Source organism: Rhopalosiphum maidis, chromosome 3, assembly GCF_003676215.2.
Source record: "Rhopalosiphum maidis isolate BTI-1 chromosome 3, ASM367621v3, whole genome shotgun sequence".
NCBI classification, from domain to species: Eukaryota; Metazoa; Arthropoda; class Insecta; order Hemiptera; family Aphididae; genus Rhopalosiphum; species Rhopalosiphum maidis.
Window position 1 is genome coordinate 6,998,029 of NC_040879.1, and position 18,628 is coordinate 7,016,656.

General features: G+C 26.6%; 1 protein-coding gene across 1 annotated transcript in view; it reads left to right on the forward strand.

Moving 5' to 3' along the window:
* LOC113556136 overlaps nucleotides 1-18,628 on the forward strand; it is a 156,965-nt gene that overhangs the window by 95,625 nt on the left and 42,712 nt on the right. The window contains exons 4-6 of the mRNA XM_026960906.1: nucleotides 5,146-5,390; nucleotides 7,282-7,434; nucleotides 16,068-16,415. Of these exons, the coding sequence (XP_026816707.1) occupies nucleotides 5,146-5,390; nucleotides 7,282-7,434; nucleotides 16,068-16,415 (746 nt within the window). The remainder of the gene's footprint in view (nucleotides 1-5,145; nucleotides 5,391-7,281; nucleotides 7,435-16,067; nucleotides 16,416-18,628) is intronic.

An 18,628-nucleotide genomic window follows, 5' to 3' on the forward strand; every position in this document is an offset into this window, starting at 1 on the left:
ATATTATGGTTAAAAATATTGCAGTATGGTTCATTAATTAATAATAATCAATAATTTTTAACGTGGTTCGGGGAACAATAAAATAAATAATATAAGACATTAATGGAGAGTTGCAGGACACTGTATAGGTATAATTACCACTGTAGCCGGGGACAGATACTAATAAAGGATCTAAAATATAATTGAATACCCAGGACCCAATGGCAGTTATAATTATTATATTGCCAACTAAACAATTGTGACGATTAATTCTTACAAAATATATAACTTAAAGTCTTACAATGGTCGGTGACTGTATCATATTATATAGTCTCACGGAGTTCGGTGGTAGGTAGTGTGGTGATGTCTATAATGTGTACAACGAACTGTCGTTCCTGCATGGTGTGTATTGGCAAAAAGCCTTACAGTTAGTTGTGTGTGAATAATACACGTTAATGTATATTGGTCAGCAAGTCGTGTCGTGTCATGTTACATAATTGTTACAAAGTAATTATTCTTATATTTACCTATACATCCATTGCTGTATATTTTAACACTTACACGTTTTTAATTTAATTTATTCAAATACACTTCACTACATTTTACTGTTACACAATACACATGTATTTTTATTTATTAATAATTAATATCTTCAAAAGAAATTAAAATTGCTGGGTCTTATTTTGAGCGATTGAATGAGCGGTTGAATTTACTCTACTTTTAAATTTCAATATGTTTCTCTTAAACTTGATAAAAAATAATATCAAGTGCGTAACCTAAATTGTTTTTTTTTTTTTATTATTCTTTATTCACTTTACCTACAAAGTCATTAGTTGTATGTACGTAAATATTTTTTAAACGTAGGAAATAGTATTCTGAATTTAAGTTGGTATAGTTTTTTTTTATTATTTTATAAATTATACGTTTAAATAGGTTAGGTTTTATTGTGCTGCAGTTAAATATTTTTTTTAGATATTAAAAAAGTTTTTTTAATGTAAAAGTTAGAAAATGATGTAAGATATCATTCTTTAACAAATATGTAAATTCTCAATTATCATTGGTGAGCGTGAAAAAAATTATAATATTATGTTGTTATATATTTGATCATTTATCTAGATTGGTCAATTTACATTTCGTTTTACCTTAATCACTAGCAAATTTGAAAATATTATTGAATAATGGACATTCAATACACTAAAAAATGAATTGTGCTAATCATCATTCGACGGTGACTGTTCATAATCTGTTTTCAGTCTTTCTGAGTAATATTATGCAAATATAATATTATTGATTGACAAAAAAAAAAAAAAAATTACATAGCTTATAATTTAATTGTACGTAATTTAGTGTATAGATACTCATTTTATATTTTATCATTTATTTTATGCGCATGAAAATGTTTTTATCGCCTATTTTCATATTTTTATAATTTTTACACTATTTTTTTTTTTTTGTTAAATGGTTAATTTATGAATAACATTAAATAGTTAAGACTTGTGAGCACAAAGTTACTTGCATCAGATCGTTTTTCACTATCATTTTATTATTTAGTTACGATCAATGATTGCTATCTGTTGACACGCTTTCAATACATTCATATCAGTTTATTTATGTACCTACTAATGATAAATACGTAAAATGAAAAGTTTAAATCTAAAGCTAATAATACTTAGTCACGAAACTATGAGATATCTATGAGTTATAAATTAAAATATTTGCATGGTTTTTTATTTAATATAATCATGAAATTTCTACCACTGATTTTTACTGGAATATTTTTGCATCAACTTTGTTAATAAACTTCGTGATTTTATCTTTGGTGGTAATATTATTATGTTTAGATTTCAAGATATCTACTGTAATACGAATTTAATTATAACCAACAGGAATAACCACTACCGGACCAATTCGTTATAAACATTTGTTATTTATGAGTTATGACAAAACATAATTACAATAACTATATTAATTCGAATAGCTCAGTTTTTGTATTTATTCATATTTGAAGAATTGGTTTTGTTTTGTTTTGTTTTTTTTTTTTTGTCAATGATAATATGGTATAACGTTATAATGGTTAAGTTCATTTATTGAATTTTAGCCAGGAATACAATATTTTTATTCTCTGGACATAATCGAGTAAAAAACATACAAAACAATAACGTGATAGGGGACAAACAATAATCGTATATGTACAAGGGTTTTTTTTTTATTGTTATTCTTTTGACCGATCGCCTTGCACCATTTTCCTGTCCCCTGCAAGATTTTCGACCGCTTGTAAAAATTCGAATTTTTCATTACTATTATTATTTAAAAAGTAGTGTATTGTGAGAAATAAAATAAAAACCCTATGCATTTATTTATATATATATATACATAAATATAAAAGGGTTGAGTAATGGTGGCGATAGTTAATGAATAAAATACAATAGTGTCCAGTCGTTTATTTTTCATCTAAAATGCGGTTATAAAACCATATGTTTAACACCATAGCTAACATTAAGTAAAAATAAAACCACGACTATACTAATTGCTATACTTTTTTCTTTCATCTTTTATTGTTTATAACATAATTTTTTGATTTCAAACAAAAATCTTATTACTTACATTTGAAAATGTACGTGTTTAGTATAAATTTGCTATATATGTTTGTCGTCATCTTTTTTCTCAAACATTAAGATAGACAAGTGTTAAATAATTTTCACTCAATGTTTTTTTTTTATAGTAAATATATAAAAGGGACTTTACATATCAACTATACTAATCATAAAACCATAAGCAAATCTACACTTTATTGAAAAATACTATTTTTAGAATCAGCTAAGTGTATCCACTAAAAAAAATCCAAACTATCAAAATGTTTGAATTACATCATCAAAATGTAAGGTTTGACTGTTTTTAGCTATTGTTTGAGTACATGTGTTATACATATATAGCCAGAGCTAATACATGTATAAGTAAACAATATAAAAATAATATATGAATATATTAAATTTTAAGTCATCGAAATAATATTTGTTTAGGTAATCTGATTATAATTTTATTTTCACTTATAGTGAAATGGTGAGTTTAAAAAATTACTATAATGTTTTTCAATTCAGACAAGTAGGTCTTAATATTTCGGAAATGTCAATGTTAAAAAGTATTCAAAGGGAATTCCAATCTGTTTTTTAAATATATATCACATCACTAGATCAATATTAATACCTACATTGTATAAATAGGAAGTATGTTTACCTACATGTGATAAAGAAAAATCACTGTAAGGTCAGTGATCTTAAGATCATGATGAAATGTCTAATGTAAAAAAACTAATATACGTTATTAAGATTTAACGAGAATGGATAATTTTGAAATTGTTTTATTTGTTGAAGTTGTTTAAAGAAATGGTTATTACAAATTTTAATAAAAATAAAAATCGAAATGTATATAGTATACAAATTCAATTTATTTGTATAATGCAAATAGCTTAGTATAATATTAATCTATAGTTACCTAGACATTAGACACCAAGATAAATAAAATATAATATACATTTTTACAAATATAAAACATAAACAAATAAGAAATTCTGGACATTTTGTTATTATATTCATAAAAAGGTAAACATATATTGTATGTATAATAATATATATCCTGTACATTTTCTTAAGTCTATATATATTGTATAGTGTATAGTACTAATCTACTGAATATTAAACTAAACCTTGAAAAAACAAAGATTTATACATTTTTATATGAATAAATGTATAATTCTTAAAATATTCCTGAGTATTAAGATACAAGTACATAATGCTTAATCCAATATTATTATACAGTTCACAAATTACGGGCTTAAATTTAAACTATAAATATTTTTAAATTATAATTGTCAAACCATGATATCAGTACAATTAAATGTACTTTTGTTGTTGGAATTCTTCGTAAAGAATAGTGAAAAAAAATACAACATCATATGTCTCATGATTTAAATTCCTAAACATTTTCATTTTGGATACTTAATAAGCAAACTTATTACCTTATATTTACAATCAAAACTAGAAGTAATAAAGTTAGTTATTGAAGTTCTCCCAGTAAATATTTAAACCACATCTATATAGAGGTGTTGTGTAAAATGTTTATTTTTTTCTAATTCAAACTTAAAAACATTAAATGATAAAAACACAGGTTTTATAATATTTAAAACCCAAATAATTAAATTTAAATCCTTAAGGGGATGCGTATTGCGTATAGTCTTACAAGAGTATATAATATTAATAGATATATTTACAATTTCCGTTAAGCAAAACGAATTTTGTATTATTTATTTCATTATTTTTATAAAAGATTAAATTTTAAGAAAGTAAGAAAATCTATGTTTGTACATTGGTTTTTAGTAATATTTCAAAATTTTAGCTAGTTAAGAAAAAAATTTTATATGATAATATTTACATACTTATAATATAATTTGTCATAACTTGCTAAAAAATTGAAATATAGTAAAAACTCAACGTATACAGATAATAATTTTACCTTTAATTTTAATAATAGGTCAATAATTCACTCTATTATTAATGGTAGGCTTACGGCTTGGCTTGGCTTGGTTCTGCTAAACGCTAAAATTGCTAGTTATGTTATACGTTTGTAAGACAAAGACAACATATGCGGGTGTGGCATCCTCTTAATAGGCGTAAATACCTAAACCAAACGTTTTATTATGCAAATGAAATTATAAATTGTGTAAAATGCAGGAGCCATTGACTAAATTGTTTTTCTAATGTACTCATTAATTTAAGCGTGATATCGTTAATATTTCGTAATTTGAAGCGATAATGTTATAACTACTATAACACATAACAGTATAATGACATAATAACATCTCAGCATATATACCTTGTTGAAGTATAGATTAAAATTGATAGGCATCCAAGTAGGTATAGTAAAAATCTGATTTTTAATATTCAATTATCTGTTTTTTGCTTATTAACTATTTTATTATCTATTAGCATAGTGATTTGATATAACAAAATAACTGAGTAAAATATTTACTCATTTAATTGTGATAGGAAAAATAATTGAACTGCTTTATTCGTGTTTTGACAGGACACAGTATTATTAAATTTGCATAATGCCAACATTAATAACTTATAATGTTTTAAAATAAATATCATTTTATATTTTTTCATACAGGTATGATACAAGACAGACATCTACAAAAATACCAAATCCACCAAGATGGTGGTCTTCACCTATGGGTTTTGGCGATCGTGCGTACTTTCATACAATCGACAATGAACAACTACAGCTCAACCGAGATATAGTCGATCATCTGACAGTGGATAGAGCTATGGCCACCGATACTGGGATATATAGATGTAGAATCGACTTCCTAAAAGCTCCCACCAGGAACAGACTAGTTAACTTAACGGTCATAGGTAATTTTAAAAGGATAACACACAATATATATTTGTATTTATTTTAATTAATAATTCAGCTGTGGCTGTCCTTTAACGTTTTGAAATTAAATAAAAAATATTCCAATAAGCTTTTACATATTATAATTGAAAAAAAAAAAAAATCAAAGTACGATTTGGATGTAATTTCTAAAATCCGCCAGAATGCCCAGGGAAAAATATAACAAGTAACACGGTGTGTTTGTGTGTGTACATGTAAATATTGCTGTTTACATAGTATGTAATATATTATACTGTTTGTTTATTATTATGCTTATAGTTTTGGTTTTTTTTTTTTTTTTTTTTTTTTTTTTTTTTTTTTTTTTTTAATTTAAATTTAAACTTATAAAAGGCTGATTTCTAGTTTTATGAAGTTAAATAAAATTTTAAAATTCATTATAAAATTATCTCTATTTTATCCTAAAATGTATAAACGATTATGTAAAAGGTTTATTATTACTTGAATTATTATAAAATAACAACAAAAAGGTATAAATATACTTAAGATACTATGTAAATTCTTATTTTTATTTTTTAGTTTCTTGATTGTTATTTAATAATTTTCTCTTAAAAATATTCAAAGAAGCCCCGAAATACCTTTTAAAGTAAAATCTGTGACCAATTTTCAATCGATAGAGTCATAAATGAGTTTCAATCGATAGAGTCATAAATGAGTTTCAAAAAAGAGTTCAAAAATGAAACATTTAAAATAAGACTTCTTTCCGATAAACTGTTTACATACAAAAAAAAATCACCGTTATAAAATCGATAAGTATCTGTATAGTTTCTTATCTAAACATAGACTATAGAGTATAATAATAAATTCTCAAAATATTAAGTCAAATTATAAAAATAACTATAAATATTTTTCTTGCAAGTACACATAACTTATTGTAATATTCTTTAAATTTAAAAATTGAGTTGGATATGAAAAAGTAATATTCAGTTTTATGTAAACTTATTTCTGATTAAAATAATTACTTTTAAGGTCTCAACACTCTTCATGTTGTATCGTTTGTTGCTAAAGTTTTAAGGAAACATCTGTCATTGGCATATTTGGGTTTGGTGAGGGGAGGATCGAAGTCTCGGCCAGATACTTTACAAGCTTACAAGTCATTAAACGCGCTAATTACTGCATTTTTAAATACAAATCATTCATAAATCATAGTTTTAAACAAAATATGAAAGTTAGTCCTTCAAACAATACCTATAGATAATAATATCAAGTTTGTACTTAACAAAACGTTTATTACTATACTAGGTATCTGGTTTGTTCACTAATAAATTATAATTAATCAAAATCAAACAGGTATTGACAGACTTTGGTTGATTACATGTGAGTAGGAAAAGCTCATTTGTTAATACTTTAGTCCAATGAATTTCTATTGAACGATTGTGTTATTTAATGCCTATTATTACGACTAATGGTTTTTAAGCTAAAGGTAGATTATGTCTGATTATCTAAAAGTAATTATTAATAATAATAAATTAATTTCACAAGAGTTATTTATAAAACAAATTATAAAAAATAACATCAGAATCTTATTTCAAATACTACGCAGATGGACATCTACCTCTTTTCCAAAAAAATGTCTATTGAGCATTTCATTTCAACTAAAAATGCAATTAAATTATTTCATTTGTGTTTATTTTAAATTCCAAGTAGATACAGTGAGAAACTTTAACTAAGTATTTTAATTATGAGTATTTTCTGTTAAGGACATTAAAACCCATAGAGCTTTTAAAATTTGGCAATTAATGTATCCTTATTAAAATAGTTTATAAAATTACATTTGTGTATGGTTTTCCTTAAAAAAAAAAATAGTTGTTAAATAAATCTTGTACATATTTAATTATGCATTATGTATTATAGTCGCTCCCGAAAGACCAACTATTTATTTCGAGTATGGAAATGGAAATTCTATTGGAGGAGATCGCCCAGAAAATTACCAACAAAATCCCGGAAATGTGATTGTTGTCGACGAAGCAAGTCCAACTGTTACATTGGTGTGCCGCGTTGTTGGAGGTAAATAGTTTTTATTTTGTTGATATTTATTTAAATTAAATTTATATAGTGTTTAAAAATCTATCAATAATTATTCAATTTTTTTCGTGACTCCAACGGTTTCTACTGAAAAGATTATTTGGACTATAATTATGTTAAATTAATACACATAAGTAGGGTGGGGTTTTCCAAATTTTAAATGTGATAGCCGGTATGGTGTATTTAAATTATAAAAAATAAATATTAATGTGAAAACATTGTGTAATAATATTCAAAACGTATAATCTAAAGAATTTTATATTAATTATTCATTCGTAATAATGAACTGACATCGAGATTAAATATAGGTAGGTACATATTATAATAATATTATAAAATACCACAATATAGATACATGTGATTCAAAACACTTGACTTGACAATAATATTTTAATCACAACAATTACTACTATCAGCATAGGCGCGAATAGGGGTGCGCTTAGGGGGTATAGCACACCCAATTTTAAAAGTAGCACCCTAAAATATTTTTTTATACTATTACAATCAGTAACTATATTCAACGCTATGCCCGGAAAATGAAGAGATTAAGCACCCTCAGTTTTTTTTTATTGAAATTGCGCCTATGAATCTATCAGTACTATCGAGTGTCGACCGAACCTATTATAGACTTAATGCTATAAATAGTAAATACTATACATACTTCATTCTTGTCGCAATCGCGAGCACGACTGACAACGTCTTGACACTTTACGACATGTCCGGGAAAAATGACGGCACCTCGTCTACAGGTCGTCGTCGTCGTGGTCGTCAGATTGCTGCTATGAGCGAACGTCTATAATAAAACGTCACGCGGGCACAACTTTCTGACGTAGGTACTATCCTCGCCCACGCGCGTCTTTCAGCCACCGCCGAGACTGGTCATTTTAGTTCCATTGATCCCATCGCAGACGTCATCACACACCTTTCTCGGGTTTCGCTAAATAATCCACCAATCGAAGGTCACCCGTGTTCTGTACGGTTTTTTTTTTTTTTTTCGTATTCGTACAGCGCGACGCGGTTACTGGATAATTTATTACCTATGGTTTTGCACTCTTGTGCGCGGTAGATTGGAATTTATATTGACATTGCTGCAGGTTTTCCATTCCAATATTTGTCGTATCCCCGTTTAAAGTAATTACAAATTCAAAAGGAAATCAAGAATCAGACGAGTTAATAAGATTTATATTATGCCTGTAACTGAGGTGTTGTCGAGTGTTGACTGTAGCGGTAACGTCGCACGGGCAATTTTGTGGCTGTTGGATATTTATAAATTTAATATAATATATATGTATATACAATGAATTATATACAAAGAGGGTAACGGGATTGGTTTGAGGTAAGGTCCAATTTATTTATGTATTGTATGTATAGCATATTGATTATTCATAAATAGCATACAATAATCAATCATTTCAATAGTTACAGCAATCGTGAATTATAATTATTCAATTAATTATTATTATTGTTATTGATAAAATATTAAAGATGAGAATACAATAAATAAACATGTATGCAAGGATTAAAATTAATAAATTATCGAGTGCTGCAGAGTATACTGTGCATATTGATGCAAGGTTAAAAAATAATAATAATAACATTAGAAAATGCGATATTGTTTCGAATATAAATTGTATTATTGTCCGTGAATAAATAAAATTCAATAGACATTTTGTGTTAAAATGTAAAACTCACTATCACCATACAATATATAGTATGAATTTCAATTTCAATATTATACTTTAAAAAATATGGCTTCAACCATGATCTATTTGAATTTTAATACAATATATTATCCTACCATACTTATATTCGCGTTCGAAACCGCGGATAATGGTTCAGTGTTCTATTCTTTTTAGTATTTTAAGTACTAAATACATAATATGTTTATAAATTTAAATAATTGTATATACTAATATACATGTTACATATAATCATTATGCCTACGTATAGTTTAAACTGAATTTTTTTCGTTTAATAAAAAGTTATTTAACTTGTCGTACCTATTCATTATTCATGATGACATGTTCAAAATTATTTTTTTATTAAATCTTTTGGAACAAAAGTAAATACATTTATATTTATATTTATGTAGCTACAGTAGCTACACACACAATAACTATACCGACTTACTCTGCCGGTTCGTTTTAAAATATCACATATTATGAAAAATGAAAATGTTTTGTGGCAAGTTATAGTAATAGTTCTATATACTTTGAAGTGTAGTTAATTAAAATAATCGCCAACGACCTAACTAATATTCATAATATCAGGTATATTAAACAATGAAAAATTATATTTATTTTGTAATGAGATATAAAAATTATAATTTTCAATAGTTCATGTGTTTCATTTATTGTACCTATATAACACAATATGTAATATTATTATAATTAAATGTTCTATACCTAATGATATAGAAGGTTAGTAGGTCTAATGGATGAAATATACCAGGGCTGAGATTAGACAACTAATTATTTTATCCAAGTAAATATATATATTTTAAATACAATATTCAAATTACATTTTCTGCGTGTTAAGACTTCTTAATTAGGTATATTTTGGCACGAATTAGTTATCTCGGTCTTGTTAATAGAAAAATAGAAGCACGCGTTTTACTAAATATCAATTAAATAAAATAATTAAATATATATCTACAATAGTTACTTCTAACAATAATTATTATGAACTATTATTAACTACAGACAATTGAAATGGTTTTTAAATACCAAAAACAATTTATTTTGTTAATTATATTACAAGTTGAATAAAAAAATAAAATGCTTACATTCATTGATACTTTTGACAGAAAAGCAAAAATTTAATAAAAAAAAAAAAAAATTATTTTGGTTTGAAAGTATAGTAATGTTGCTAGAACAATAAAAATATAAAATCTTTTTTAAAATTAAAATCCTTCCAACCTAGTACGCTTTTCTGTTTTACTGAGAAATATTATTATTTTTTATATTCTCTCACAAAAATTAAATTTCATTCATTGGTATGTGGCAAAAAACTGCACGAACGGATCCGAATGTGCCATTATTAAAAATAAACTACGCATACGGTTGATAATATTTTCAGATTAGTCTCACACAAATTATCATTATTGTTTATTTTAAACACAACATTTACATTAGACTAATACTTATTTATCGGGTAATACATACAACAGTTCATTAAATATCAATAAGTTTGTTATTTTCTTGAAATACGTCACCCCACCTTGGTTAATTCAGACCAACGTAATTTAAATATTTAGAAAATCAATTCGAAAAAATTTTAAATTATTTTCTAGAATTTATAAACTATATCAAAATCTAAAAATTAATTTTTTTCATTTGGGAGAGGAGGCACTATGAAAATACATCTCTCCACTATGTGCAGGTCTATTCTAAATGAACCTAAATCGCCATTTATAAAATCAATTTCAAATAATTTAAATTACTTTTTGTAATTAGCAAATCAAAACCGTTATTTTGGTAAATTTCTTAACCAATTTGAGTTCCCTTCATTCGATTATATTTTTAGTGCTTATTAATAGCTGAATAAATAAATATAATGATTTGCTAATGTCACAGTAATAATTGAATTTTCAGGTCACGCGGAATAATTCACAATAATTACGCATAAATTAAATATTTAGCAAAATAAAAATTTCGAAAAGTTGAGTTTTAACAGGGTTTGGGTTAAGTTGGGGTTAATGGGCTGAAAATAGTTTACAAAAAGTATCAAAAAAATGCAACTTAGCAAATAATGCGATTGATATAAGCTGCTTAAAGCGGAGACGTCACGAATAGTGGTCCTACCAAACGTAAAAATTAATAATATGATGCTTTGTGTATATATATTTTTTTAATTCTATAAAGTAATAAACAATTAATTTTGTAAACACTTGCACTAATTTGGTTTGATTTAATTAACCAACTTCATAGCCACTGACTGCAGACCCGTTTAAACTCGATATAACTTTAACATAAAAGCAAACTATGGCTGTTTGCTAATGTCCATGACATATTATTACGGAGTAGGTATGCGATAAGCGATCTGATAACGAATTTACAGTATATAAAATTTTTTGTGCTCAACGACGAGATGATTATTTTAAATTAGAAATATTAATAATGGACGGTCAACGTTGTGTTCGCTACAATACACAATATCATATTCATATGCACATTACACGCGTGTGTCGACTGCGGTTATACTTACCATTTACCAACTATATTATATAATATTCGATTTTGTCAACAGCAACGATGTTTGACAATGCGTAGTGTTCATGATAAATTTTATTATCCCGTCCATGTGGTCATGTTGGGGGGGGGGGAGAAGTTTGGTTTATAAAATCTGTTATTTTTTTAATATGCCGCTATTTTCTGTTTTTAATGTATTATTTAAAGAGATTTATGTATAATTTTTACTCAGAAATGTTTATCTACTTGTGTAATTTATGATCACGGAAAACAGTTGGAAATCAATTATTACACTGTGACGACGGTGTTACGTGAAAAATCATCACGCTATGTAAAATAAATAAATAAAAGCAAACGTGATTTTTTTTAATATAAATAATTCACGCTAACGTTTATTTAATTTTCGTACATTGTAAGGCACATAATATGAGTCTCTTATAAACACTCTTTAGTAAATAACCGGATGAAAGCACTAATACTGATACTACAGGACTACGAATTTGTATTAAAGTGCATTTTGTTTTTAGATTACTGTCAAACGTAGAAAGTTTGCATTCAGTTTTGAAACTTTTACCCATATTAAATATTTTAACATTTTTATTATCCAAATAGTTGTTACATTTCACGGTAGGCGCATTACTTTTTTTTTAGGGCACATACCTAGTGCGCTTAATTCTCAACTATTTTCTATTGATAAATTCTCAAACAACTAAAAAAGAAAAAGAAAGAAACGTCATAGAAAAATTACTGGTTTCATCTGTCTCTTATACGTGTTTAAAATGTATATAATAATGTATTTACTGATAAGTGGTTGTCAAATAATATAATATATGATCAGTAATCCTAAAAGCAGTAAAGTAATAAACATATTATCATAATTATACAATATAGAATAAAGACGATAATAATATAGAGTATTTCAGTGAGTGGCTTTCAATCATTCATTGCCTAATTCGATAATAATAATATATGCTATATTGCGCCATAATAATACGTTTCTATATATTATAATATATTATAGATTTATTTGATATTATTGGATCAGTATTAATTAATGCTATTGATAGCTTAATCCGTCGAAAGACTTGACATTCGTGTGAAAACCATCACAGTAACTTTTTCTCAATTTTCTATCGATGGCTGTTATAATAATATATTCTATCTAGATTCTTTTATGGTATTAATCTTCTATACTCTGTCCGACTATCGTCCCTACCTTTTTTCGTTGCACTCGGGTCGCGGAGTAATATAGGTATCACTATATTATAATAGGCATATTAATATACGTAATATTATGAGTACTCGGTGCGCCAACGTTCCTCGAGGCCCCACCTTACCTATGAGAACTACTAGTGGCTAATGGCTATATAGTCGATAATTATATTGGGAATTTATTCTTAATTAATATCAAACGAGTTTCATATTATCGGAATAGCAGATGGTTGGGCGGGTATTGAAAATACTTCTTGCGAAGCTTACACGGTGCCCTTTTTTCGTGAACGTAAAAGGTTCATGGCTCTAGTTACATCTATTGACCAGAAATAACACTGTAGATAACTCTTCGTATGGAATTTAATCTGTTTGTTTGGCGTAGTTTACACGTATGCTCGTATTTATCCCATTATACACGAAACGGCGGTGTCCAAACAATGTTGCATTCGGCTGTCATTACTGCAAAAATAATGTTAAGCAGTTAATAATATGATTTGTGATACATAGCACATAAATGACAATACTTTGGTACGTTGAAATATTTAAAAAACATTAAACTATCGTAAATTTAAATGATTATGTGTTATATTATTGACAAATTATTTAGATTTACTATATCCATAAAAACAGCGTACATACATAATTAATATTATTTTGAGGGAATGAGGGCTTGCTTTTACCTAATATTATTTCATTTTTGGTTTTTGATGAAAAAATAAATAAATTTTGCACGTCAACAGTGGCTTTTACCACTGCAATTGAAATGTGTTATAACTTATAATGTACGTATATAACCACGCATTATGTTAGCAGTGAAATAATAAATATGTGTCGTAAAATGACGCGGTAAGATTAAAGTATCATAACGTTAATATAATATTGAAACTACATTTAGTTCAAATTGAGTTAACATTTACATAATATGTAATATCTGCTATTTCTGTATTATGCGGTTAAACTTTTGCGAGACTTAATTTCAAAGACAAGAAAATAAATATAAATTTACCTGGTAGTTATTTAAATATTAATCTTTAAAATTACTCTTTACACTATACGTATGTTGCTTAATTAAATATTATAATCTAAAATAAACCCATGTTATTTATTATTTACTATACTTTATTATAAATTATACTGGGTGATTCATTAATCAAACAACACACATTATTTCTAAATATAAATGTTAATATTAATGTTTTTGAAATGAAAAATTTCTTACTTTCCAGTCGAAATAAAACATTTTTAATATTTTTTTTATCGTTATAATTTTTTAAATGTTTTACTTTTTGAATGATTACATTGACTACGTACGTCATTAATTTCATATAAATTTTAATATTTTTTCGAGCAATTTTTTTTCGATACATAAAAATCAAAATTTGAACGAGTTTATGATTTCTAAGTATTTAAACTTAAAGTATATGTGAGCAGAGTGAATCCTCTCGAGAGATACAGCGATACTCTGAAAAATGTTTGTTATCCATTACCTAAATCTTAAATACTTATAACTCATAAACTACTTATCCGAATTTCAATTTGTATGTATAGAAATACCCAGAAAAAAATTCAACTTCAGAATATGAGATAAAAATGTATGTCGTTGTTCAAAAAGTAAAAAAAATTAAAAAATTAAATAAATATTTGAATAAAAAATATTATTGATGTTGTTTTATTTCAACTGAAAATCACGTAAAAAATAGTTGTACTTACATTAATATATTTAGAAATAATGAGTGTTATTCGATAAAAAAATCACCTTATGAATAATTAAATGATTTACTAACTAATAAAATAAACCATTGATTAAAATTGTATACTTCCTCATTTCATGGCACATGTATTTAACTTATAAAATTAACATAATAAGTGAGTATACGGTACATATTATATTGTTTTTTTGAATACTTACTCAAAAAATGTTAAACGAATAGTTATAATATAATAAATTGTGCAATTATTTGTACTGTTTTATGTTGAATTGTAAAATATTTTTTAAATTTACCCGAATTATCTAGTAAGTTTTATCGCTTTGTATCCTAAAATTATAACTAAGTTTATTTTATTAATAATGTAATTACTTTATTTATAATTTATATAGATACAATCGTACAGTGTATATAATAAAAAGTAGCCTATTACTAATTGTGACACTACTTAGTAAAATCAAATTCAAACGTTTACTTTAAGATATTATTAAGTATCATATAAAAAATGTATTAGATCATATTATATTAAGATTAAAAACATCTACTATAATTGATTATATGTTCAATAAAAACTATTACTTAGATACTTAGTTATTATAATATCTAAAAATACATTAAAATAATTAAATTAATTTGTAATGACTAATGAGGTATTTTTAAGGTAAGCTAAACTAAATTATATGTTATTAAATTCAAAAAGAAAGAACCTAAATTAGTACAGTTAATTTATTTTTTACAATTATTTCCTACATCCTACATAATTTCTTTGTATTGTAGTTATTTCTAAAATAAAAAATATGTTCGGAGTATATTTTTATAAAATAATCTATAACATTGTTTGCCATTATGTAAGCTTCATTTTTTTTTTTTTAAAACCATGGCATTTTTTTTTTTTTAATGCAAGCTATAATTGGCACTTTAAGTCTAGTTGCACCGATGAGCATCATTGAAATTAATTACAATAAGATAGTCTTGTTACTTATTAGTTACCTATAAACTAGATTGTATACTATATAGGCAGGATATCGACCACAATGTAACCTCTTTATAAATAAATTTAAATATTTAATAAAAAAATATAAATTAAATACAATTATTTCCTTTTTTTGAAAGTTTTTCTGTTATTTTTTAACACGATTTACTAAAGTTTTACATTTTAATAGAATTTATTTGTTCTTGGGAACATTCTAAATATATTATGTAATCTGAAAGTCATTAGTTTTTTTTAATATTTTATAATTTTAGGTAGGCACCTATTCAGATTTTGAAACGTAGAATAAAGTTTTATAACTTTTTAAAATATACACGTTTGATGATATTTATGGTTATTATAAATTATCATATTATTATGTCTGATATTATTTGAGAGTATAATACAGTATGAAGGAATTACATAGTTTTTATTTAGTTTTTTTTACAACCATGGACAATAATTATTATCATAGCCAAATATAGTAGTAAAAAAAAATCTTAAATTACGCTAATTTTTTCCATTTTTTTTTTGCAGGATGGCCGCGACCCCGACTGACATGGTACCACGAAAATGCAGTGTTGCACTCCCCGTATCAACTGGTTAATGATGATGACCATGGTCGCGGGTACCGCAGAAAGCCGAACAACAGTGCCACCACTACCGGTGTTACCGTTAACCGTTTGGTATTAACTAACTTAACCAGATGGCATCCGATAATGAGCCAGCGACAACAAACATTGGGCACGGCGCGTTTGACGTGTCAGGCGAGCAACAGCATTCTACATTCCGTGTCCAGTGGGATTTCCCGTCCGTCGGCAATCGTTATAAATGGAAATTTGCCACCGCCAGCTACCACCGAACACACGTTTATCCGTCTGAACCGTAAGTATAACTCAAAAACGATAACAATATTGTTGTGTTTACATCGCATTTCTATTGGCGCAACTAGGGGGAGACTTAGGGGGCTAAGCCTTCTCCAAATATATTTTAGTCCCTCCAATTTTTTTTGATTATTTAAGATTAAATAATAATTTAAGCATAAAATAGTGAGAATGTAATATGACGTAGACAATTATTATAATAGAATTATTTAAAAGTAAATTGTATAAATATAAAATATTAAAGTTTATGTGAAAATGTGACATCGATCAGCGGTGAGTACCGTTCAATATTTTAGTTTTATTTTGATGATTAAAAATGGACAAAAAAACTTTTTAGTATTTTTAATATACCAAAAAAATTATCTGTCTTTGTACAGTTGATATGAAAATAATTCAGACCTCCTAGTTTTTTGGAAAGCAAAAACGTAAATTAATTAAATTAGGTATTTATTTGTGGGCCTACTGCCCCCCTAATATTTTAGACTTAGTTGCGCCAATGTGTATTTCCCCGGCTAGTTATGACTCGTGCGTTTGGTAGGTAACGGCGGCGTCAGATTGTAGGTATGCGATAGAACGTGTCGTAGTAGCCGTATACGGTCAACCCATCGGCTTATCGCACATTATATAGTTCTGAAAACTGTTTGCAAAAATCGTAGGAATATTGAACTGCACTTTACCAGTATCTACACCTGTATACGGTACAAGTTTAGTGTTTACCCGTCGAAAACATTGAAAGTCCACTATACTTCCACGGTTTTTATTAGTTGTGATTTCAATAGCCACTGAAAAATTATCTACGCCGTAACTGTTGTGTTTGAAATCATAATTATTGTACGTTATATTTTCGGGCACGAATTTATTTTTATACTGTAGACAAAGACGTAGAATTTATCGACTAAACGTGTACACTTGACAAGCATAGTCTAATGCGATGAAAAATAATTAGTTAAATATAAATGAACACAATATAACAATATCAGACAACAATCTCATAAAATATGATTCCGAATACTGACATTATCGTTACACGGTTGAACAATAGTGAAGAGTAAAGACAATAATATCCGCAACACTTATGTATATATAATATACATAACTGAACGTTATACATTATATGATTATAAATAAATATCATTTAACAATTGAACAGAAACTATGGCTATAGAGTTGCGATTGATAGGTAATAGTTTCAGGGGATAGTAATCTAAACTAACATATACTCGTATAGAACTAGTAGTTTTTGGACTTTCAATCGTTGTCATAAAACAAAAAAGTTATTTGTTTCATCGAAGAAAACAATCTTGTATGGCGGCTCGACGTCAGTAGACACTTTTCGCCACTGTCTCATTTTCGACTCTTCGCTGTTCGTGGGTCCGTCCAGTTGCATAACAATAGAGTTAGGTAAAGTGAACAAAAAGCCACGAGCCCGTGAATAAAAGGGAACCTATTGGTAATTTGAATAATATTGAAAAATAATTACGATTTCATTGTAATACGGTTATTTTCTTTTTATAATTGAATTTTACTATCCGAATTTATGTACGGCGTTCAATTATTATCTATCATCCTATGATAAAATTAAGATCCACTGTTCATCAAGTCCATTCGTGGAATAGCAGATTGTAGACAAAAATTTGCTTCTTCATTGAAGGAGTGATGATTTGGTTGAACAATCTTTAAGCAGATATAACTGATCCGTATGCAGGGTTTTTGTGAATAGTTCCAATACCACAGACCAGAACATTGTCAAAATCTAAGATATACTTTGCGAATATTATTCATATTCTTGGTATAAATATCGTTAAGCGTTAAGTGTGACATGGTCGCATTAAATATATATATATATATATATATATATTAAGTTGTTTAGGGCCCTAAACATAACTGGGAAGTTAAGAGGACATTTCACCAAAGACGCATAATAATAAATCGCCTATAAAAACAGATTGTAAGGCTTGCAAACGATACTACTAACTTCTAAATACAGTAAAACATTTTTATTTAATTTTAATTAAATAATTGTATTTAAAATAGTATAGCTAAATAATTATATATACATAAAATATATATAATTTTCATTATGAAAAATTCAATTTTCGAGAATAAATAATCAAAAATATGATTTTGTCCTGTAAGTGAAGTAAAACTGAATATTTATTAAAAGTTGTAAAATATCAAACAGAAAGTTTGCGAGGTTGTAAGATAAAAAAATAA